Source organism: Chanodichthys erythropterus, chromosome 11 (genome assembly GCF_024489055.1).
Source record: "Chanodichthys erythropterus isolate Z2021 chromosome 11, ASM2448905v1, whole genome shotgun sequence".
Lineage (NCBI taxonomy): Eukaryota > Metazoa > Chordata > Actinopteri > Cypriniformes > Xenocyprididae > Chanodichthys > Chanodichthys erythropterus.
Window position 1 is genome coordinate 26720624 of NC_090231.1, and position 23036 is coordinate 26743659.

The 23036-nt window shown below is 36.7% G+C and overlaps 1 protein-coding gene across 4 annotated transcripts in view; it reads right to left on the reverse strand.

Moving 5' to 3' along the window:
* esyt2b (extended synaptotagmin-like protein 2b) overlaps positions 1–23036 on the reverse strand; it is a 37172-nt gene that overhangs the window by 1777 nt on the left and 12359 nt on the right. Inside the window, exons 7-20 of one of the 4 annotated variants that reach the window (XM_067400646.1) lie at positions 21500–21555; positions 15508–15628; positions 15215–15391; positions 15022–15104; positions 14881–14929; positions 14357–14446; positions 14174–14254; positions 8888–8944; positions 8199–8273; positions 8030–8116; positions 5878–6027; positions 5400–5764; positions 4022–4120; positions 3580–3711 (exon numbers count right to left, since the gene is read on the reverse strand). In XM_067400646.1, the coding sequence (XP_067256747.1) occupies positions 3580–3711; positions 4022–4120; positions 5400–5764; positions 5878–6027; positions 8030–8116; positions 8199–8273; positions 8888–8944; positions 14174–14254; positions 14357–14446; positions 14881–14929; positions 15022–15104; positions 15215–15391; positions 15508–15628; positions 21500–21555 (1622 nt within the window). Of the gene's footprint in view, positions 1–3579; positions 3712–4021; positions 4121–5399; positions 5765–5865; positions 6028–8029; positions 8117–8198; positions 8274–8887; positions 8945–14173; positions 14255–14356; positions 14447–14880; positions 14930–15021; positions 15105–15214; positions 15392–15507; positions 15629–21499; positions 21556–23036 lie in introns of all 4 variants that reach the window. The other 3 variants (XM_067400644.1, XM_067400648.1, XM_067400647.1) reach the window with 3 other exon arrangements.

The following is a 23036-nucleotide window of genomic DNA, read 5'->3' on the forward strand; positions in this document are numbered from 1 at the left end:
AATAGGAAGAGACTGTTACTAGTGTTGTTGGTTAGTATGATACATGAATCTGCACTTTAAAATGCAGAGACAACTGACATCAAGAAACTTTCAGTCATGCAACTACACGAAAAGAACATTTCTCATAAACATTGGCAGTTGCATCATATATTATATAGTCTTGGTTGACTCAGTTTGGAGGGTAAAACAGTTAGCTAACTCTGTTCCGTAAGAAGCTCTGCAGTGGTTTTAATATGAAGGGGAATGTCATCCAAATGCACACAGCAAGATATACAGCCAATACGACTTTGAATTTGGTGGGTCTCCTTCTGATTTGAATGCAAATTAAATGAGTTAACATCACTGTTTATGTAATTGCATTAGGTTTGACACGAGAACAAGAACGCAGCAACAAATATATACTATTAGCAAAAGTTAGAAAAAAATCACTGTAATATGGTTGCCTCAGTATTTTCTCATGAAATGCCTCTATAATAACCTTGTTATTTACCATCTTATACAATATACACATTAAAATGGAAGATTAGTAAAGTACCATATCAAGCCAAAGAAACATCTTAAAAAGTTTGTCAAGTTCAACCAAGTCAGTTTAATCGATTCATCAAAACTGGCACTTTTCAATTGACAAGAACACAGGTAGATTAAATCACATGTAAAGTGATAATTACAACTAGTGCTGTTTGATATTACATTTAAAGTTAATATATTTTAAATGTACTAAATTGCAACTTTATCATTACAAATGTGTAATTACAAACATATTTAAATACATCACATAGAAGTTTCAACAGAAATGTAGAACAGTTTACCATGATGCTCATCAGCACATTCGGCAGTACACTTATTTGGCATTAAACAATATTTCAAAGACAAAAGAATTATGAAATTATACATAAGAGGTGTACTTAAGTCTTAAAGGGGACCTATTATGCCCCTTTTAACAAGATGTAATATAAGTCTCAGGTGTTTCCAGAATGTGTCTGTGAAGTTTTAGCTCAGATCATTTATTATACCATGTTGTAAATGCCTGTTTTTGAGTGGAAGGAAAAACATTTCATGCAGGTATCTTTAAATGCAAAGAAGAGGGCGGAGCCTGTAGAACTCGTGTCTGGGATATTCTGCCTAAAACTAACATAACATCTGTTTGGTTTTGATTATCATCTCTATCACGGCCACATCAATGTAACATTGTAGTACTTCATCATCATGAATGTTAATTATTTGCATGCATTTTAAGCTGTAACAGTTTAAACGTCTGATATATGGCTTTCTGAGAGCGCACATCCGAAGCACACGCACAGAAATCTGGCAGAAGGCGCGTCCCGTGAGTATTATCTGATCTCTTACATGCCTTATTGCACTTAAGCTGTCAAATACACACAAGGTTAAGTCAAAAACAAAGTTTGGAAACACAGTTGGTTATGTCTGTGAACGTAAACAGCATGGAAAGAAATCGCCAGTCATGGGCGGCAGTCAAACGAACACTGGAACCGTTCGTTTGGAGTGACTGTTCATGATTAATGGGGATTATAAAAAATAGGAGTGGGTGAATTTTTTACCATTATAGGCTGGTTGTTTATACACACCGTGGACACACATCTGTGTTTAAACACCTTATAAAAGTGAATTTTGGCATAATAGGTCCCATATAAGTGGGTCAAATGCAATCATCTAATTGCATTTAATATAAATTTAAACTATACTTTCATTTAATTGCAATTATCATGCAATTAAGTGTCCAAAAACATAACATTCAGTTCGCACAATACATTTTTAAGTATATTCCTATCGTGTTATTTACGTAATAGTAATCTTTTAAAATATGCTAATGTGTACTACTTTTTCCACAAGGGCTTATACCAGTTATTATGAAGAATATAATAGACACAGATTTTGAAAATACAGTGCACAGCATAAATGAGTACACCCCCTCTGAACAAATACAAAAGATGTATTTTCTTTATGATCACTAATACAATTCATGGAAAGATGTCAAAACTAAAATGTATTAAACATATACATAATAAATATATGTTTAATACATATGAGAAATATGAGAAATATATGTCATTAATAGCCATAAAATAAGTAAATTAGCCAATTTTATTTAAATTAAGGATCGCAGAAATGAGTACACCCTAGATTTAATTCAACAAATGTATAATATTCTAGTACTTAGTATGCCCTCCATAATTTTGAATATACCGCTCTGACCCTTCTTGGCACGGAGTGTACAAGTTCATGACAAACTGTCACATCTGTCCTGTTTAAGTTCTGGATGATGAGCTCCTTAAATGCCCTGATCTTTAATGGGGAGTGTTGCTCAACTCATTTCTACAGAACTCCCCACAGGCGCTCAAGAGTGTTAAGATTGAGTGCAATACAGAAGGTTTTTCACCTTGGGAAAATGCATATTCTCATTGTCATGTTGAAAAAATTCCCAACAATGCAGGGAATGAGGAAAGGGTAACATCTTCTGTTTCAAGTTTGTGTATTAAATTACACAGTGGTGTGGGAATTCATGACAGCATTGATAAAACACAACTCTCTCACACCTCCAGCACTCATACATCCCTACATAAGAGCTTTACTACCACTGAACTTTACTGTGGGAACCAGGCACTTCTCATTGTACCCCTCCTCTAACACTATTAGATTTTAGATGCTGTTAGATCCAAAATTATTTATTTGGTCTCATGAGATCAGAGTATTGATTCCCAGAATCTATATTTTGTAAAAATGGGCTTTGGAAATGGCTAACTGACTTTATTGTGCTTTGGCTACATTGGGTAGTTCCAGTGAGAACAACAACCATGCATGTCATTTCTGCAGGCTGCATCTTACTCTGTGAGATAAACAGTCAATCTTTCATAGCTTTTGCTGGCTCTGAGACACTTGCTTGGTATTTCTCCTGCTCTTTGTCTAGCAAAAAAAAAAAATCCCTCATCACTAAATGAAAGCTTAAAATGAAGGCCTGATTATTTCAGGGGCCTTGTCACAAGTCCGTTGTTTTTGAATTTCTGTGTTACTTTTACAATATTTTCACACTTAAAACAATGATTTGGTAATCCTCTTGTACCACGGTCCTCTTTTGCACTAAGAAATAAGTCAGTTCTCTCCCAAGTGGTTCCATTGTTGTCAGCATTAAGTCTGAGAATGATTCATTGGGCTATATAACACTTTTAATTGTCAAGAAATTACTTCACTTTAGATGTTTTGGTTCAACATACCTGTTGATCAAACTCTGCCTTAAACTTACAGCAGAAAATGTTGATTTCATTTTATTTAGTAACTTTTAGGAGGGTGTGCTCATTTTTGCTATACAACATTTTATCACCTTGATAAGAAAATCTTATTTCCCTGAATAATTTTGACATGCTTCTTTGGAAATTGATTAAGCAGACTTGCTGGAACATTATATGTCTAAAGAACCCTAACATGTCTTCTGAGTAATTGCTGACTTTCAGAAGTTTCAGAGGGGGTGTACTCATTTATGCTGTGCACTGTAAAATCATGAGGTCTGCTGGTTGGTACTCTAGGTACACTTGTGTTTGACTGTGTGTTCAGTGAGTTCCTTACGACTGGTCATAGACGGGGTTCAGCGTCTTCTTAAGTGTGCTGGTTTTTCTGCGGCCACTCCGGCTCTTGTCTGGTAACAGGTATAGGCGGATGTATGGGTCTGAGCCATCTCTGGTCAGTGCTATAAGGTTTCTGTGATTATGACACATGGAAACATATTTACACACAAAAGCAAGATAAGCATTTTCACAGAGACCTGTTTCGTCACATTTATACAAATTCAAACATACAAATGCAAACACATGTCCCCCATTATTTGCACACACTGTTGTTAATACTCGAGAGTTAACCACTGATCATCTGCCAAAAAAACAACAAAAAAACTCAGTAATAGACTGTACGTGTTCAGTGTAAAAGTAATAATTAGGCAAACAAATTGATCTGAAGTGGTACTTTACAACATTTTTTGGATGAAGGTTAATATGCATGTGTGTATTCTCACCTGCAGGCATGAACCACTACAATAAGTTTATTCCTTTGTGAACTGTGTCGAATAGTGAGCTGGACTTCACCAAGTGGATATTGGCTCAGCCCAGAGCCGCTGTAACAGAAAAACAGCATGTTCATCTGATGGTGTGAGACTAAGTTTTTCTTCTCACAATTTCTTAAAGTCCACATGAATTCAAAATTGACTATATATCCTTTCTTAATGCATGTTCCTCCTGATATTATTTTGCATGATTTCTTTGATGCACATCATTTCAAATTAAATCGACTCTTAGTTTGTCCTCTCCCCTTCAACCACCTGGATACCACCTGGAACACCCACTTTTCAAATCCACCTCCTCCCCCACCGCTTCCACACACTTTGCCATGTTTCAAAGTGAAATGATGCATTCAACTGGTGTTCTACGTTTTCCATTCTTCTTTGGGAATTTCTGAATGCATAACTTGGCCTCTCTACTTCTGCATAGTATCGAAAGTAAATAAATGTGGTATTTGTAATAAGACTATTGTAACCACAAACAAAATATTGCATCGCTCTTCATTACCACAGTTAGATGTAACTACAGTTTGTATTAAAAACAACAGAATTTATGGCAAATAGTAGGCTAAAGTTTGCATAGTTTAAAATAACTTTTAGCAGCCATTACTACAGTCTTCTGTGTCAAATGATCCTTTAGAAATCAGGATTCTTTGATGCAGTATTTTTTAATAGAAATATTTAGTAAAATTATAAATGTCTTTATTGTCACTTTTGATCAATATAATGCATCCTTACTGAATAAAAGTATTCATTTCTTATAAATAAACCTTTTGAACGGTGGTTTGTTTTAATAATTTTATAATATTTAGCATGAATATGCAAAATTGCTGCTAAAATACTCCAGTTAGTGTTATGAGAGTAACATTCAAATCCATAATTTTTTTGTAAGGCCTTTCTACTTTACTATGTCAGTGTTTTCTCCAGTTTTCCAGTTTTCTTAATGAGGTTTATATTGTTTTTTGACTGTGTAATACAGTTTCAGCTAGCTGAGCTATTTGGGATGCCATAGGGGTTTGTAACAGGCAATCAGTGACAAATACAAATGGGTCGTGTCACACTTCCCACCGACTCACTGTTCAAATTGGTGAGGGTGCCTCAGTAGAGACCAATCTGCTCAGTGCTATCCAGTCAGTCATGCCGTGTTTTTATTGGGCCATGCAGATAAATGGTTCGCAATGAACTGGGCACCGCTGTTGTCTCTCCCTTTTGGAGTTATTTGGCTTTTGGTATTTCTCATACGCATAACCAGCGTGACTTGTAACAAAATGTAATTGCATCAACAAGAAAAAAAGCAAACCGCAAACATGACTTCTGCATACTGACACAGACTTACTTTTGTAGCTGCTGTAACCGTTGCTGCAGTTCCATTGTGGCACAGGGCAGTGAAATGTCGGAAGCCAGACTAGGCGTAGAGTCTCTGTGAGACTGATGCTTGTGCGAGCTGCTTATCACTAGACTGGAGACACTGCGGCCTGCCTCTGCTAGCCGCACCGGGGAACCATCCGATCCCCTTTTCCCTTGAGGGGTGTCCGGTGGAGGGGTACATGGTTGGTTGTGTGACGGCTGAATGACTGTGGAGTTGCTGGTGCTAGTGGCTGTTTGAGGTTGAGGGGACACGTTATTGTTATTCTGACTAGTGTGTCTGACTCGGACAGATGACGGCTGGCTGGACGTGACCTCCTTCTCCAAACAGAGGACCTGTTTAAACAAAAACATATTTATATGGACAAAACATACTGAAGTGCTGAATGAAACATACTGTACACGCAAAAATTACAATATTTTTTTTAATCGCACACAGACACACCAACCCTGAGAGCCATTTTGAGTTTGAGGGCGCTGTTTGGGCCAGAGTTCTGCAGTGGGAACTGCTGACTCAGTGTCATGTCCGCCTCCTTCAGGAGAGAACCAAGTGCCATGCGCACACTACCCAGAGAGCACTTGTGCTTACTATCCCTCACCTGAGACACACAAACAACATCTATGCATGTCAGTTAAATTTTTAAAAATACAAAAAAAAAAAAAAAAAACAACTTAGTTTTTGTCTCCTTTTGAGGATTGTATATAGTAGCAAAATGAACAGTATTTCGCTCTAACCAACTCGACATTATACTGAGCAATAGAGCAATACATTTGACACTGATGATCTACTACTGAGAAATACACTATTGTCCAAAGTTGGGGGTCTGTCTTCAGTGTCACATGATCTTTCAGAAATCATTCTAATATGCTAATTTAGTGCTTAAGAAACATTTCTTATTATCAGTGTTGAAAACAATTGTGCTGTTGTGGAAACAATCATACATGTTTTTCAGGATTCTTTAAGAGAAATTTAAAAGAACAGCATTTATTTGAAACACTAAAGACATTTATAAAAACATTTACAAAATGTTTCTGTCACTTTTGATCACTTAAAGTGTCCCTGCTGAATAAAATTATTCATTTCTTTAAAAACCCCAAACTTTGGAATGGTAGCGTATACTACGGAAGACTTAAAGGGATAGTTCACCCAAAAATGAAAATTTGATGTTTATCTGCTTACCCCCAGTGCATCCAAGATGTAGGTGACTTTTTTTCTTCAGTCGAACGCAAATTATGATTTTTAACTGCAACCGTTGCAGTCTGTCAGTCAAATAATAGCAGTAGATGGGAACTTCAACTATAACAGTAAATAAAACTTGCTTAGACAAATCAAAATTAAAACCTGCGGCTCGTGACGACACATTAATGTCCTAAGACACGAAACGATCGGTTTGTGCGAGAAACCGAACATTATTTATATAATTTTTACCTCTAATTCACCACTATTAGGGCTGCACGATTAATCGCATGAGATTGTCATGCGTGTCTCGTCAGTAAAGCCGGTTCCCTGATTACCGCTAAATAACCATCACCTGTTTTTAAACGGAGCGCCTTTTAATAGACGGAGCCGTAGTTCACGGACAAGCCACGCAATATCGCGTTCATTATCGCAGGCGATTCATCTGCGATATGAACGCGATATTGCATGGCTTTTCAGTGATCTACGGCTCTGTCTTTTAAATGCCGCTTCATTTGAAAGCAGGTGATGGCGATTTAGTGGTAATCAGGGAACCGGCTTTACTGACGAAATGCGCGTGAGAATAGCATGTGATTAATCGTGCAGCCCTAACCACTATGTCCAACTTCGTTCAGCTTCCTGTTAGTGAGGTCAAAAAACGCGTTGTGATGACGGAAGTGATGTCTCGCCCATATACTTCAATGAGCGCGAGACATCACTTCCGTTGTCAGAGCGCGATCAGACCTCACTAACCGGAAGTTGAACGCAGTTGGACATAGTGGTGTATTAGAGGTAAAAAATTATATAAATACTGTTTGGTTTCTCGCACAAACCGATCGTTTCGTGTCTTAGGACATCAATGTGCCGTCACGAGCCGCAGGGTTTAATTAGGATTTGTCTATGGAAGTTTTTTCGACTCTTATTGTTCAAGTTCCCAATCACTGCTATTATTTGACTGACAGACGGCAGCGGTTGCAGTTAAAAATCATAATTTGCGTTCGACTGAAAAAAAAAAGTCCTCTACATCTTGGATGCACTGGGGGTAAGCAGATAAACATCAAATTTTCATTTTTGGGTGAACTATCCCTTTAAGTAATTAACATAATTTTATTAATTATTAATTTTATGAATTACTTAAAGACACCATGAAATTAAAACAACTTTTTTCAATGGAATATTGCAGTATTTATTATAAATGCTTTATCTGTGCACACATAATCTTATTTTTTAGTAATGTGGCTTGTAATCTTTAATCAAAACAATTTCCCCTCCCACTTGCAGTGACATCTCTTCTCATCTTTGATCATGTGTTTAACATGTTTACTGGTGTGAGGGCCGGACATCCTGTCACTCACATTTTTCGCAACTTCCCTTTCATGCTGACTTTAACATTCACGCTTTTGATGTGGCTCCTTATAAACTACCTCAATTTCCAGTTCCTGAGTGCGGGGGTTGTTGATAAGGAAGGAAAAGGCCTCCTCCCACAGCGGCTCACTAGTTTTATACCTAACCTGAAAATACAGGAGCAAAAAAAGTCTGGATTATGTGCACTGTTAGTCTTCAAAAAGGTTAAAGCTGATTTATGAATGTTACCTTGCTTGTGTACATCTTTTGTCCTACAGTCAGTTTGACAAAAGGATTTGGATCTATGTGCATTTTCTTCCCAGACTGTTGAACAAAAAAAGGGGGAAAAAAACTTAAATTGTACAGTATTATATGACAATCACCAAATATGATGGTCTCCTTTAATTGTAACCAAATCTACTCAATCTCCATACACTTTCTGGTATCATATATATCCTGCATGTATCCTAGATTGGTTGATTACAAATGACATTTAGTCTTATATAAGTTATGTTCCTTACTTTCGCTTTGTGCTAAGAAGGTTATTTTAAGCTCATCTATTTAAAATGTAAATGCCAGCAATGTAAATACTACAAATAAATAATACAAAGTACTTAAATTAAGAATAAATATTAATTAAATTAAGTAAACATAACTTATATAGTAGTATATTAGCTCAATTGATTTGCTGTTAAGTTGATAAAAGCACACATAAAATACATAAAAATAAGAAAAATGCATATTGACAGCCATAACTATCTGCAAAATCCACATGACTATAAATGCATGCAGTGGTGCATGAGGGAAGAATACATTAGGGAAGCATTTAAATATTAAACAAATATAAACAAATCATAAAAGATGAGAAATCATGCTCCAGATATGAGTCCAGCGCCTGTTATGCATAACCGTATGAAATGCATGCGTTCTCAATGTACCTTCAGGCCTTTATAAGGGGGTTTGGGGCCATCAGGGTTAAAGTCAAGAGGATTGGTCTTTCCACAGGAAGGATTGAGAGAAATTAAAAACAGGAGAGTTTTTATAAGAGGACGTGCAAGAATGATAGTTAGATCGGTCCAGTCTTACAGATTGTAAACAAAAAATATTCATTAAAATTAAATACATAAACATATCAAAAACTATCTTTTTCCTTTTCACTGCAACATAATGTTGGCAGGGACACAAAGACCTTAAAATAACCATGTTTTGTCCCAGCTCTTTAGACTGCTTACCCTCTCTAGACCAGGAAACATCAATCATATGACTAAGGTTGACCAAACTGTATTTAGATCAATCATGTGACTTCAGAATTAAAAATTAATAGGTGAACAAAAAACAAAATTTATATATAAACCTTGGCTAAACCTCTGACAGTCTGATAAATATAAATATATAAATATATATATATTTTAGTGGTGGGCATAGATTAATTCCAAAATTAAAGCGAGATTAATCTAGATTAAAATGGCTCATTTGAATTCTGCTGAAGACATTCAGAATATGTGAGCTACCCATATAATGACTTAAAGTAATCCGCCATTTTGTCCGACAAAGCAGTCAGGAGTTAGAAGATTAACCTCGGTGGAGTTAAAATTGAAAAATTGTGTATATTGACATCTTTCCGCGTTTGAAACAACATTGATTCTCATGTTCATTCATGTTTATTTGATGCTATCAATGGACTTGTAGGAAGAAATTATCGGTTAACGAGCCTCTTGAGCGGAGGCGCAACAGCAATCTGTCACGACCATGGTCACGACACATTAAAGAGCAACAAAACATTTTTTATATTTTTTTTAACGCCCGATAAGAGTCTCGCGTTAACGCAGCACGTTAATGCTGTTAACGGCCCACCACTAATAAAATATATATATATAGTTATTAAACGATTATGGTAGTTTTGAATGGGACAAAGATCTAAGAAATGTGATGTTCATAGTTTATTGCACAGGCCTTCAACCCTGATCCTGGGGACCCACTGTCCTGCAGAGTTGGGCTCCAACCCTAATCAAACATACCTGAACAAGCAAATCAAGGTGTTCAGGATAGCTTGAAGATGGTTAGAAATAAATTTTCCAGGAGCAGGGTTGAAGACTTCTGTTTTTTTTTTGCATGACAATTACATGTTACACATGCCCAACAGGCAAAAGTGTCAATTCACATGCATTAGATCAGGGAAAGGCAACATCAGTCCTGGAGAGACGCTGTCCTGTAGAGTTTAGCTCCAACCCTAATCAAACAAACCTGAATGTCTTCAGGATTACTAAAGCAAAAGGAAGGTGAGTTTTTTTTTTTTTGATGTTTGGAGCTAAACTCTGCAGAACAGCGGCTCTTCAGGACTGATGCTGTCTACCTCTGCATTAGATCAACATAATCTGTGTTGTTTTTTGTTACTGAAGGAAAGCTTGACTGGAAGAAATGTCTGTTCACACTGTTAGATAAATGGCTACAGCTAGTTCTGGAGAACCAGGATGCAGATTACTGGCAAACTCACAAATAATGTTCTATAGAGAGAGTCGGGGTTCTCACAAAAGACTAGACCAGAGGCCCTCCTCTCCTTTAGGTTTCCACAGCCAAAGCTGCCCTCAAAGACACTCTTACAGTAGAGGAGGAAGGCACAATGAAAAGCATTAAAAAAGTGGGCAAGACTGGATGACTACTATATGCTTGGGTCAAGAGTTTAATAATTCTAGGGCTGCAATTAACAATTAACAAACTAATGCTCTGTCTGTTTGACGTGCCTGCACCCACCGGCACTCGTTCATTGAAGTTTGTTAAGTTTAACAAGATGCTTGTTGTCACAATATGCTTGCAGGACTTTTTTAACATTTACAGATATGGGTATTTATGTGCCGAGAAGAACCCGTTTACATACGTGATGAGGAAAACATGTCAGAGGTATTAAAAAACACAAGCATCTATCGAAGCACGACAGGGCAAGACGCGGTAAACGCTTATGCTTTTGCCTGAAGCGCACATCTCATTCTCAAGTTTCGGACAACTTGGATCATGTACATTTCCCGGAGCAACTCACTCTGTGTCCTCCGCTATTTTCCATAGAAATGGGTTATTCACTACTCTAAAGCGACATGACTGGCTGATGGTTTCCTGGGCACAGCGTGCACGCACGACTAATCGATAATCATATTAGTTGTCGATTATTTTCATGATCAGTTAGTTGTTGCAGCCCAAAATAATTCTCTTTCTGACAGAATGACTGGAATGAAAAAAAAAGTTTTAAACCTGCTCAAAATGTTCTGCACAGAGATCAATCACTCAGCAAGCAAATAATCTTGTTTAATAAAGCTGGTATAACTATTAGTTGTTAATTTAAATGTCATGTCAAACTGAAACTGAAACTATTTAAATTACATTTTCTAACTCTGTTAAAGGGACAGTTCACCCAAAAATTAAAATTATCCCATGATTTACTCAAGCCATCCTAGGTATATATGACTTTCAGACGAACACAATTGTAGATATATTTAAAAATATTATAAATAAGTTTATAATGGTTGTGAATGGTTGGGCTGCATTTTGCATTGATCCAGCAAAACAATGCATTGATCCATTAAAAAAATAATCCATACGACTCCAGGGGGTTAATAAAGGACTTCTGAAGCGAAGCGATGCGTTTATGTAAGAAAAATATCCATATTTAAAACTATAAAACTAGCATACGGCGGACGACAGTACGCATACTGCGTAACTCGACTTGCGCCAAATGAGTAATCCTCTGATGTGATGTATGATGCCGGATGTAGGAGTACTGTAAGCTTAGATGCCTCTCATGGTTCAAATAAATAGGGCTGGGCAACAAATTTAAGCTACTCTTCTCTTATATCGAAATCCTCCGAAATTTCTCTTTAAAAATGATCGTTTTAGTTTTATAATCCATGACCGGTGATTTGTTTTGCCTCCACGTTTGTCATTACATTGTGCGTGAGGTCAACGGATACTCTCCCGCCGCAAAACGACTTGCACGTACGGTCATCCTCTGGAAGCTAGTTTTAAATATGAATATTTTTCTTACAAAAACACATCGCTTCAAAGGGCCTTTATTAATCCACTGGAGTCATATGGATAACTTTTTTAATGGGTGGATGCATTATTTTTTTACTTCAAAACGTGGCCCCTCATTCACAACCACTATAAACCTTGGAGGACTAAGGATATTTTTAAATACATATATACAGGGCTTGTATATTTGCTCACCAGCCACTGTGGCTAGTGGTTTTCCAAAGTTACTAGCCACTCAGCATTTCCACTGGCCATAATTTTGCTGTTGGAAAATTACATTTTATATGATTAAAGTTGACTTGATTGAGTCATTTTACTTGATTAGCTAGATTTAAAACCCTTTCAAACTTTCAAATGCAGATTGACCAAAATCAAGACTAGGTGGTATACCATGGTATATCAGCTGGTATGTACGGGTGGGCAAGGGGTGGGTAATATGACCATAATATGATACATTTTGTAATTGTAGGAGTTATTTTTGTTAGTCTATATAAAAAGAACAAAGAAGCAAATTAGCAAATTACAAATACAATAGTAACTCTTTTTTTCCAGATACAGGAGGTTTATTTAACATTTATTTAACATCTTTTGTTGTTTGGTTAACTTTAATGACAGACAGATATTTAATTGGGCTGCTGAATGCATGTATGTAATATACTGACACATATCCAGTTTTTACCAACCTGTTTACGTACGCTTAAGCCATAACCGACTGTATTCATGCAAGATACTCCATACGATGGACATTTTGACATTTGTGTGTGTGTGTATTTGATCATTTGGGCGCAAGGAGATTTGATCATGTGCGCACGACAGAGCGCTTCTGTTGTGTGTCATTCAACGTGATCCCGCCTTCACTAACTGCAAGTTAATCGATAATGAATTGTGATTGTAATTTTCTGCTACGATGAGCTTGGCTACCTTTGATTAGGCTGTAGACTGAAATTATATTCAACCCGACAAAGTGGCTAGTGGGAGTGCTGTCTTACCCGCCAGGGGTGGAGCCAGACATTGTAAACATTCGGGGCTTAGCCCAAATCTATGTTTGTCCAAAGACATTTTAATTTTCGATTAACAGCTTTACTGACATGAAAGGAGCTTTTGTTGTCGTATTCTTGTTCAGAAAATGTACATTATTTGACACTGTAATTTGTAAAGCTTTATTGAACATACCAGCTGTAGGGGGGTCCGGGGGCATGTTCCCCCGGGAGAAAATTTTGTACATTTTAAGGTTAAATGCATCAATCTGGTGCACTCTGGAAACTCAAAATTAAGAGCTTCAACACATGTACAGTGTGCAAATTGAACGAAGAAACAGCATTGACTTGTACCTGGACATTAAAAAGGGTTCAAACATCTTTTTTTACAATACTTTTGTACTCATTTCTTTTTAAAAGATAAATCCTTGAGCTTTTATTTTGATCACCAGCTGATCGTGTGCGCAAATGTGCGAGAGAGATAAAGCGCGGCCGGTGTATGGTCGGATACTGTAGAAAAGCGGTATTGAACTGCTTAACGTATTTTAATAGAGAGATGTGTTAAGAAAAATTATATTTTGAGAGCACTGTTAAGAAACCTCTAACCTGAAATTCCTGCTTGCCGACTGTCTCGCACTCTTGCGGTTGACTGTGCTAGCTCCTCCCCTACCTGCTGCATATTCAACAGAGAGGAAGAAACGGAGTAGCCCATAGGCTACCGACAGCAAAGAAATGTATTCTATAGGCTAGATTATTTTTAAGGTCTATTTTTACAGGCTGTATGCAGTATATGCAAAGCCAAAGCGCAATGAAATAAAGCAACTTATGATTTCGGGGGTTTACATAGGCTATTGTCCAGTTTCATATTTTCTCAGTGACAGTCATTACATTCGAGGCTTGACTCAAAACATTCGGGGCTGAAGCCCCGGCAAAATCGGCTGGCGCCGCCCCTGTTACCCGCCACAGCTGAAATCCACCTGCATTTGGTGGGTTGGCGGGTGTTAATGTCAAGCCCTATATTATATTATATTATATTATATATTATATAACTTAAACAACAAAAACCTTCAAGCACTTCATTAAGGTAGAACAAAAAAATGATGAGCAAACAACAATGTAAGACTTCTATCTTTGTAGGACATCAAACCACGTTGCTCTACAGCAGATCCTCAGGCAGAGCCTGAGGCACTTGACACACTGAAGTATACTTATCATTTTTGTTCTTACCGGCAAATTACTGGCAGAGTCCAGGTAAACAACTAGCAGAACTGAAGAGAGATTTTCATTAGTCCTTATGCTCCTCAGTACCTAATAAGAGAGCAAAAGAGAATGAAATGACCAAAAGTCTAGCTTGTTTTAATCATGTCTATCAGTATCAGTCAGTGAGTTTGTGTGCACGTATGTGCATACTTGATCTAGTTTTTCAGCACTCGGGTACAATGACAGCCACTCTAATCTAAGATGAAGTTTGCCTGTCGTAACTTCTTCCAAGTCAAACCACTGCAGAAAAAAAAATTGTTTAGTGCACTGGAATGGCAGCTATGGGCTTAAATAACATTCAGTTCATTCCAAAACGATAATGAAATACACAACTGATGGTAATCTTTTCTTTTGAATGGGGGGGGGGGGGAACCTTACTGCAAATACAACATAATTTCAACAACTTTGGAGACTTGTATTACTACTACGAGTTGGTAATGTAAAGAAGTAATACCAATGAAAATGAAAAACTATAAATTGCATTTTCTTAATTGAAACCAAAGTGTCTTGAAACTGACCACCATAGATGAAGGTATGGGGAATACTCTCAACAACTTTTAAAACTCAATGCCAATTTATTAATGAGATTGTACTGAAACAAAACATGGTGACATTTGTTGAGGGATGTGAGCTGTAAATTAACCTTAACAAGAATGAGAGTGTGAACATATTACCTCATCAACCTTCTGTTCTTTATGAAGCTCACTCAAGTCAATCATTAGACTGGAACAAAAATAATTGAAACATCATAAGTTTTTAAAAAGGTCTGTAATAGATAACATTGTACATTTCAGCTAGATAAATGAATATGGCACCTGCCCAAGAAGTCATCTTTATCTGGGTCTTCATCGAAGAGCTCTATTTCCAGATGTTGTCCTGAATGTTCATATACTAGTGCCTGATAAAGAAACACACATTTTGAATGCACATTTTAGTGTATGTGCATGAGTCTTATGAGTGCAGTAAATGAGTGTGTATATATATTTATGTGTGTGAGTGTGTGTTCACCTCATACACCTCGTTCCATTTGGGGTGCACACATTCTTTGATGGTCTTGCTTCTAAAGAGCTGGTTGCTGACCAGCAGCATGCCGTATGGGTCAGACTTGCCTTTGATAAGCCCACCCAGATACGTGTCCTTAACTTCCAGATTCTGAGCCTCAAGGAAATGAATCCTTAGAACTCCCTTATAAGTGTGAAAGAATTAAATATAACAACAAGAGATTACTGAATATTAATGCAAACATGAAGGGTTTGCCAAACAGTGAGCACTGAGACAGTCATGTACATGTGTGTATTCACCTTTGGCATAGGGAAACGGAGCTGTGCCAGTTCAACCTCACCTATCAGTGGTACAGTGATCCTGTTAGGTAACACCATGTAAGTGCTGATAATATCCTGGATCATGTGGTCTGAAAAGCCACTGCCAATGAAAAAGAAATAATGATAAATATGAATTTTTCATTTTTAAAGTACTAAAGTGGTGATGTACTTTTGGATTTTAACCATTCTCCTCTATCCATTGGACATACATGTAACTTTCTTAATTTGGTGGGGAAAAAGATGGTCAAATTCTTATTTTGATGTAAAAAGACAACATTAGGATATTTTTCCTTTGTGGTTTAATAAATAATGCATCAGAGACTTAAAAGCAGAGTGAGTGTTATAAATGACTGGAAAGAAAATAAGACTAAAATCATTTAAAAAATTCAAAACTGCTCAAAATGTTCCGTATAGAGATCAATGACTCAGCAGCAAGCAATTAAACTTGTTAAATGGAGTCTAAATGAGTCTGCTTTACTAATATTAGTTGGTGTTGTGAAGAGTGATGTAAATGAAAACTATATTAGTATACATACATCACAAACAGACAATAAAAATACATATAAATACATATTTACAATTACTGAAGAAGTGAAAGGAAAAAATAAATAAATAAATAATCCTGTACCTCCCGGATGTAAAACCGCATTCAAAAGTTGACTTGTTGACTAAACCAACATTTGACAAAACCATCATCTGACACTGTTTGATCAAGTATGTTTTAGTAACATTAGCATGAATACACTTTCTACATTTTTTGGCAGACTCCTAGAGCAGCATCTAATTTACCTGAAAAAACCTTGTTAACCTTGTTAAACCTTGTTAAAATACAAGCACAAGTAGGGGGAGAGGCAATGGAGAGGGGACACACAGAAGAAATATTGCCATTTTGAGGATTATCCTGACATTCCTCAGCTCCCCCTCTCACATTTTACTCATACTCCTGTCTCTGTGCAGCTGCCTGTCTTTGTTGAAAATGCTGCATTTACATGGACCCTAAAAAAATAAAAAAAATAAAAAAACTTTCTGTTACCAGGAAGTTCCACTAAGATCAAATGATCTCTTTTACAAGAGAGGCCTGGCCAAAGTAGCAGCCATACAAATTCACAATAATATCATAACACGTACAACACATATTTAAACACAGAAACATTTTACCAAAAACAATTACACACGTCTCTGCAGTGGTTCACGTGACACTGAAAATTGTGACTTAATTTAACTGTGTCAAATCTACTTCATTATGTAAATATTAAGTTTACTTAACTGTACTTAAAGCCGCGCACACACTTAACGATTGTAAGGCCGATTATGAATGTAAATGGATACTTATGACTGATCGCGCTCAAACGAGTCCAGTCAGAGCCAGCTGGGTTCAGTCTGCGATTACAGTCGGTGTTCAAATTCCATGTGTAAGTATTAAATCTGCTTCAGTCGCAGGAAACAATCGCTGTATGTTGAGCACAGTCTTAGAATGTTTTAGCTAGTCGTTAAATGTGTGCCCGGCTTAAGTGGAGTTTTAGTTTCCAGCATGCTTTGCATAGGGCTTGATCAGAAGAGTAAATGCTAAAATAATTAAGTGTTATTTCGTGTGTAAAGGAAAATACCTGTTAGTGTTTAATTTTCAGTTATGTTTAACAATTAAAAGAGTTTTTGTGTTTACCATTATGCTTAAGAATAGAGTTTGTGGTTAAGTTGTGGGTGGCTACATGCATTAAGTTTATAGTGTACATTGCTCCCCTCAATGAGCAATAACTAGAAGGACGTTGACAAGTAACTTGTAAGTTTTACTTGTTCATTGCAAACATTTCCTATACAAGGTACAGAAGATATTTTAAACATAATAATAAACAAGTGTGCATATTACTCACTTTTTATAATTCATTACACTCTAAAAAATGCTGGGTTAAAAACAACCCAAGTTGGGTTGAAAATGGACAAACCCAGCAATTGGGTTGTTTTAAACAAGCGGTAGGGTTAAATGTTTGCCCAACCTGCTGGGTAGTTATATTTAACTCCACTATTGTTTAAAAATTACTGTATTTCTTAATTAAAATTAACCCAAAGTATGTTGGAAATGAACATTTATTAATGTTCAATGAATAGTTATTAAACAATAAACATTTATTAAATTGCTTATTAATACATTTATAATAATAAACTATTAAACTATTAAATTTATATTAATAAAATATTAAAGCTTATTAATAAACATTCACCTTTTGTCTATTATTGTTGCCTCTAATTGCATCTGGTTTTTAATTTCCCAACTATTTTGGGTTCATTTTAAGCTAGCCATATAGCAATTTGTAAACAATAGTTGGTTTAAATAAAACTACACAGCAGGTTGGGCAAACATTTAACCCAACCGCTGGGTTAAAACAACCCAATCGCTGGGTTTGTCCATTTTCAACCCAACTTGGGTTGTTTTTAACCCAGCATTTTTTAGAGTGTAGTTGTGTCAATGTATTGACAAATCCATTAATATAAAACATTAGGGCTGGGCGATATATCGAATGCTTTTGTCACGCGCATTTCGTCAGTAAAGCCGGTTCCTTGATTACCAGTAAATCGCCATCACCTGCTTTCAAATGGAGCGCCATTTAATAGACAGAGCCGTAGATCACTGACAAGCCATGCAATATCGCATTCAATATCAACGGCGATTCATATCGATATTGAACGTGATATTGCATGGCTTGCATAGGGTGGCTTGTCAGTGATCTACGGCTCTAGGCGTTTCTCAATGTCAAGGATACTTCCTTGGCAGGACTGGTCCTTCCAAGTCACTTCCTTCAGAGTCTAGGAGAGGCTCCTCTTTAGCATTCAGAGAACACGTAAATGGAACAGACTAGCAAGTGCACGTCATTGCGTCATTACCCCCCGGTAAACAGCTGCTTGTTTTCTACACTGAGACGTATGAACGCCTCCGTTTGTTCCTTGGTCCCTGTTAAAAAATATGAGAAAGCTATGAATAACGCTGTGAATGGTATAATGGTATAATATTAATGTTAAATTACTTTAGACAACTTAACTAGTTATTTATAAAGGATGCCGGTGATGGCAAACAAGCTAACGACCAGTTCAGTTAGCCATCAATAACGTAATTTATATTTGTATAATTTATAATATCAATACGGTAGTAATTTGTACTGGCATTTAAACGTTAAACATTATTTATCTGACATATTTACTACTGTTATAACAAATATAACGTAAATATACTTACATTTGAAGGCATATTGCCCGCTAACGTCCAACATTTTTTTAAAACATTTTTGAACAAGATCGCAAAGCTGCGTGCATAGGATTATGGGTGATTTGAGAGCGCGAAGAGCGCGAAGGATACACATATGCATCCTTTCCTATGTATGGGATATTTTTCGAACGAAGGACTCAGTCCTTGTTTGAAATTCCGAGGATCCTCGACATTGGAACAGTCCTTTGACGGATGTCGATGACGTAGCATCCTCGAAATTCTGGCTTCCGAGGATCCTTCCTTGACATTGAGAAACGCCTTCTGTCTATTAAATGGCGCTCCATTTGAAAGCAGGTGATGGCGATTTAGCGGTAATCAGGGAACCGGCTTTACTGACGAAATGCGTGTGACAAAAGCATTCGATATATCGCCCAGCCCTATAATACATCATTGTTAATTTAAAATTAATATCATTATCCAGTCAATATTAGCATTATATGAACAGTCAGAACCAGGACTGTTCCATGGCATGTGCAGGTCAATACTAAAAAACATAAAGGAAGCATAAAAGTCACCCAAGAAGCTGTGATAAAAAAACATCAGGACATCGGAGCATTACAAAACAATGTCATTTGAAGAAATTAATGAATGAGACTTCTTAGTATTATGGCTAATTTAGTTGCATATACTGTTCTTTTCTGTCCAAAACATGATGATTTTACACTGCAACAGAAAAGGTTCAACTGCTGGGCATTTAAACTTAAAAAAATAAAACAAAAAGGAACTTCAACCCTCATGAGTATTGTTGGCCATGAGCTTCAACATACTTGAACATTCTTGCTTTGTGGTAAATTTGATCACTTCCCTGGAACCCAGCTGATCTACATGAAAATGAAACATGACACTCAATAACAAAACAAAGAATACTGAACCAGACTGATGCAGATGCGAGTTGCAAACTATGAATCCATCAAAGAAAGCTACTTTCAATTATGTCCAAGTAAATAAAAGCCTTCTCCAAGGTGTCCCTAAACCCCATGGCCATTAGACAAATCTAGTAAGAGCTTTCTATGGGGGATGCACAAGTCAAAAGTAAATTTCATGAAGATAAAAAACTTAATCTTCACCAAAGCCCCTATGGAAAGTCAAATTAAATAGATTATTTCTAAAAATCTCTTTAGCCCAATTAAAACCTTTATCTGCCTTATTTACTTAAACTTATCTAACTCATCACATCCTTTCTATACATTTATCAAAACCTATTTTTGCGCAATCCATTACACCTGTTATTCCCCATTTCTGTCCAAATTACTTTCTTATCTCTCTTGTCAGCCACACTTGACATTTAATCTCAAATTTTATTGTGCTGTGGTAAAAGGTGATTCATTGTGAATTACCTCTGTAATAAAAGAACACAAACATTCACCGGGAAACACAATACGCTGAACAGAAATAATGAACACCATAAAAAATGAAAGCAAGAATGATGATCATAACTCTCATATTGATTTGCTTGCCAAGCAGATGCAGTTCCCCAAACATCTTCATAATGCAAGCATAGTGCTCTCTGAGGCTACAACAATCACTCAAAAGTCCTAAACAGTGCGACACTACAGATATACAGCCGATATACAGCAGAATTACACTGCATTAGGGTATTAGGGTTGCCTGGACTGACAGATCTCAGATTAAGTCTTACATTAGCTATCTGATGCAAGGAGCATGGCTGACATGGGAGCAGCACTTCCTTTGTGCTGTGAAGATCCAAAGCAGCACCAATAAACTTTAATAGTCTAAGAACAAGCATTCTCAATGCTGCAGTGCTAATGACCAAAGCCTAATGGTGCTTTTGGTAGTTTGCTTTGCTTGCACTAAGGATTATCACAAGATCGACTCCCAAACTATACACAAAAATAATTAAATAAATCAAAATAAATACATACAGATTTAAACTCCACTGCCTGTGTTAGGGAAGAGCTAGAGCTATGTAATCACTCACCTGCCTGTGTCGTGTGTGTGTGTGTGTGTGTGTGTGTGTGTGTGTGTGTGTGTGTGTGTGTGTGTGTGTGTGCGCGCATGATCAGCACATCCTGAGGTGCAACACTCATGAATCTGCTCCACCTTTTTTACTGCAGACAGTATGTTACACCAACACATTAAGGGTCTCTCTAATATGGCATTACAGTGGACATTAGAGGCGATTTGAAAACATTGTTTTTCCTAGGAAACACATAATGGAAAAATGGGTACTCTGAATCTACATGCATAATGCATAAATGTAATTATTATTTAATTGCAAATACTTTGCAGGATGATACAGTAAACATTATTCATTATATAAATAATTATTGACGTAGCTTGAGAACAGTTTTACTGAGGTTAGGAAAATGCACTTTCTGTACAATTTGGAGCTGAATTCTCATGTTCTCATGTTAAAAGCTTATAGTTAATTAAACTCAACATACATTAGAGAGAAAGAAGGATGTCTTGCAATGATTATGTACTCTAAGGCTCTTTCAATTATCTACAATAAATGGGGTATAGTTACAACTACTAATTGAAGAAAAACTAAACAAGAGGTCTAGACTCTGCACTTTATTAATCTTTTTATACATTTACGGAGAAGAACCAAGAGGCACTTAAACAAAAGAGAACCAGAAGCCTGACCAACATGAAAATAATACAAATAAATAACAGGTTATATATGACGCATTGACTGTTGTCTTAGTAAGTATAGATATATTCCATTGTAGGAGGAAAAAATGAACTTACTTAATCCCTGGAATGTCCAATAGGTTTGTGAGGCCTGTCCAGTTTATGTCCAACAGCTGAATGAGAGAGAGAGAGAGTGAAGCATATAGATAACTTAAACAGATCACACAGCTAACATAGTCAAAATACAGGTATTTCTGTTCAGAGGAGAGAAACAAGCACAAGAAAACCTCTGACCATCCCTAGGGCAGTAATTTAATATCACCATGGATGTCAAGCCCCACTGTAAAGCCAGCACATGAATAACAATACTATTGTATGTATGTACTGCTGGTTGCTGTGATAAAAACAATCAGTGTCCAAGTGTGCCAGCATATAAATGAGAAAGAAAGAGGGAAGAGAAAGGAAGGTAAATAAGTAAAGAAATAGACACCATCCATTAAAATGGGGACAGATGCAATCTAAAAATGTTTCCCTCTGTAAGTTTGCTTCAGTGTCGCCCACACTGCAGAGGAATATCTGAAGAGAAGCCACATCTGCAGTGCATCAAACTACAGTCAGAACAGAGGACACTTCACACAGCACTCAAATCTATTCAGTTTTCCCACACCTGCCTCATTCAAGCCTTCATTCAAAAACAACAGCAGAACATGAGCTTGAATCAGGCTGAGTTATGACGACCTGCTGTGAAATTAACACTGCTACTAATCTGGTACTGCCAGACTGTAGAATCTGGGCCAGTGCCACTGCCTGTCTGCCACTGCTACACACGTGGTAGAGCTGTTAAGATCATTTTATGCTGGTTAGCAAAACTTTAAATAGTCTCAATCATGCAGTTCTGCAAAATGGCTTTATAAACTTTCTGTTTTTCTTCTAATAATACAGAAAATGACCATTTTATAGGCACATTAAAGTGATAGTTTGTACAAAAATGAAAATTCTGTCATCACATCATTCCAAGCCTGCATAACTGACTTTTTTCTGAAACATAATAGAAGGCATTTTGAGAAATGTCTTTTTTTTTTTGTCCATACATTGGAAGTCATTTGGGCTCCAATGTTTGGATGTGCCTGTTCTTCAAAATATCTTACCTTATCTGATTCAGTGACACACACTGAAAACAAAGTGAAAATATTTCCTGCATTTTAACAAGAACAGGTCAGCCTTGACTTCTGATCTTTTGCCTTATCTTCTTTTCAGCACTCACAACCTTATCTGGTAGCTTTTTAAGACTTCCATAAGACACTACTTCCTTGGGATGCATCTTTTCTAGGCCTAAAACTCAGTGACTTTGTACGTACAGTAAAACCCTGGCTGTGTTTAGTAGCACCTTGAACTTGCAAACAAAAATAACAAACAATTGGTTTGGATCATGCATGCACTGTACTGTAAGCTGATATTAGAGAGTGTCTGCTAAAGATATAATGTAATCCATATTATTTCTAGAGCTAAATAACTGCAAACAACAGCAACTCAAAGACAAAGCTCATTTGTTTGTTATGGTAAAATAGACATTTTGGGGAAAATGTGCAAATTCGAATACAAGTTGAACAAGTCAGGACAACAGGCAGCAAATGTAGAAAAAAAGGGAACAGAT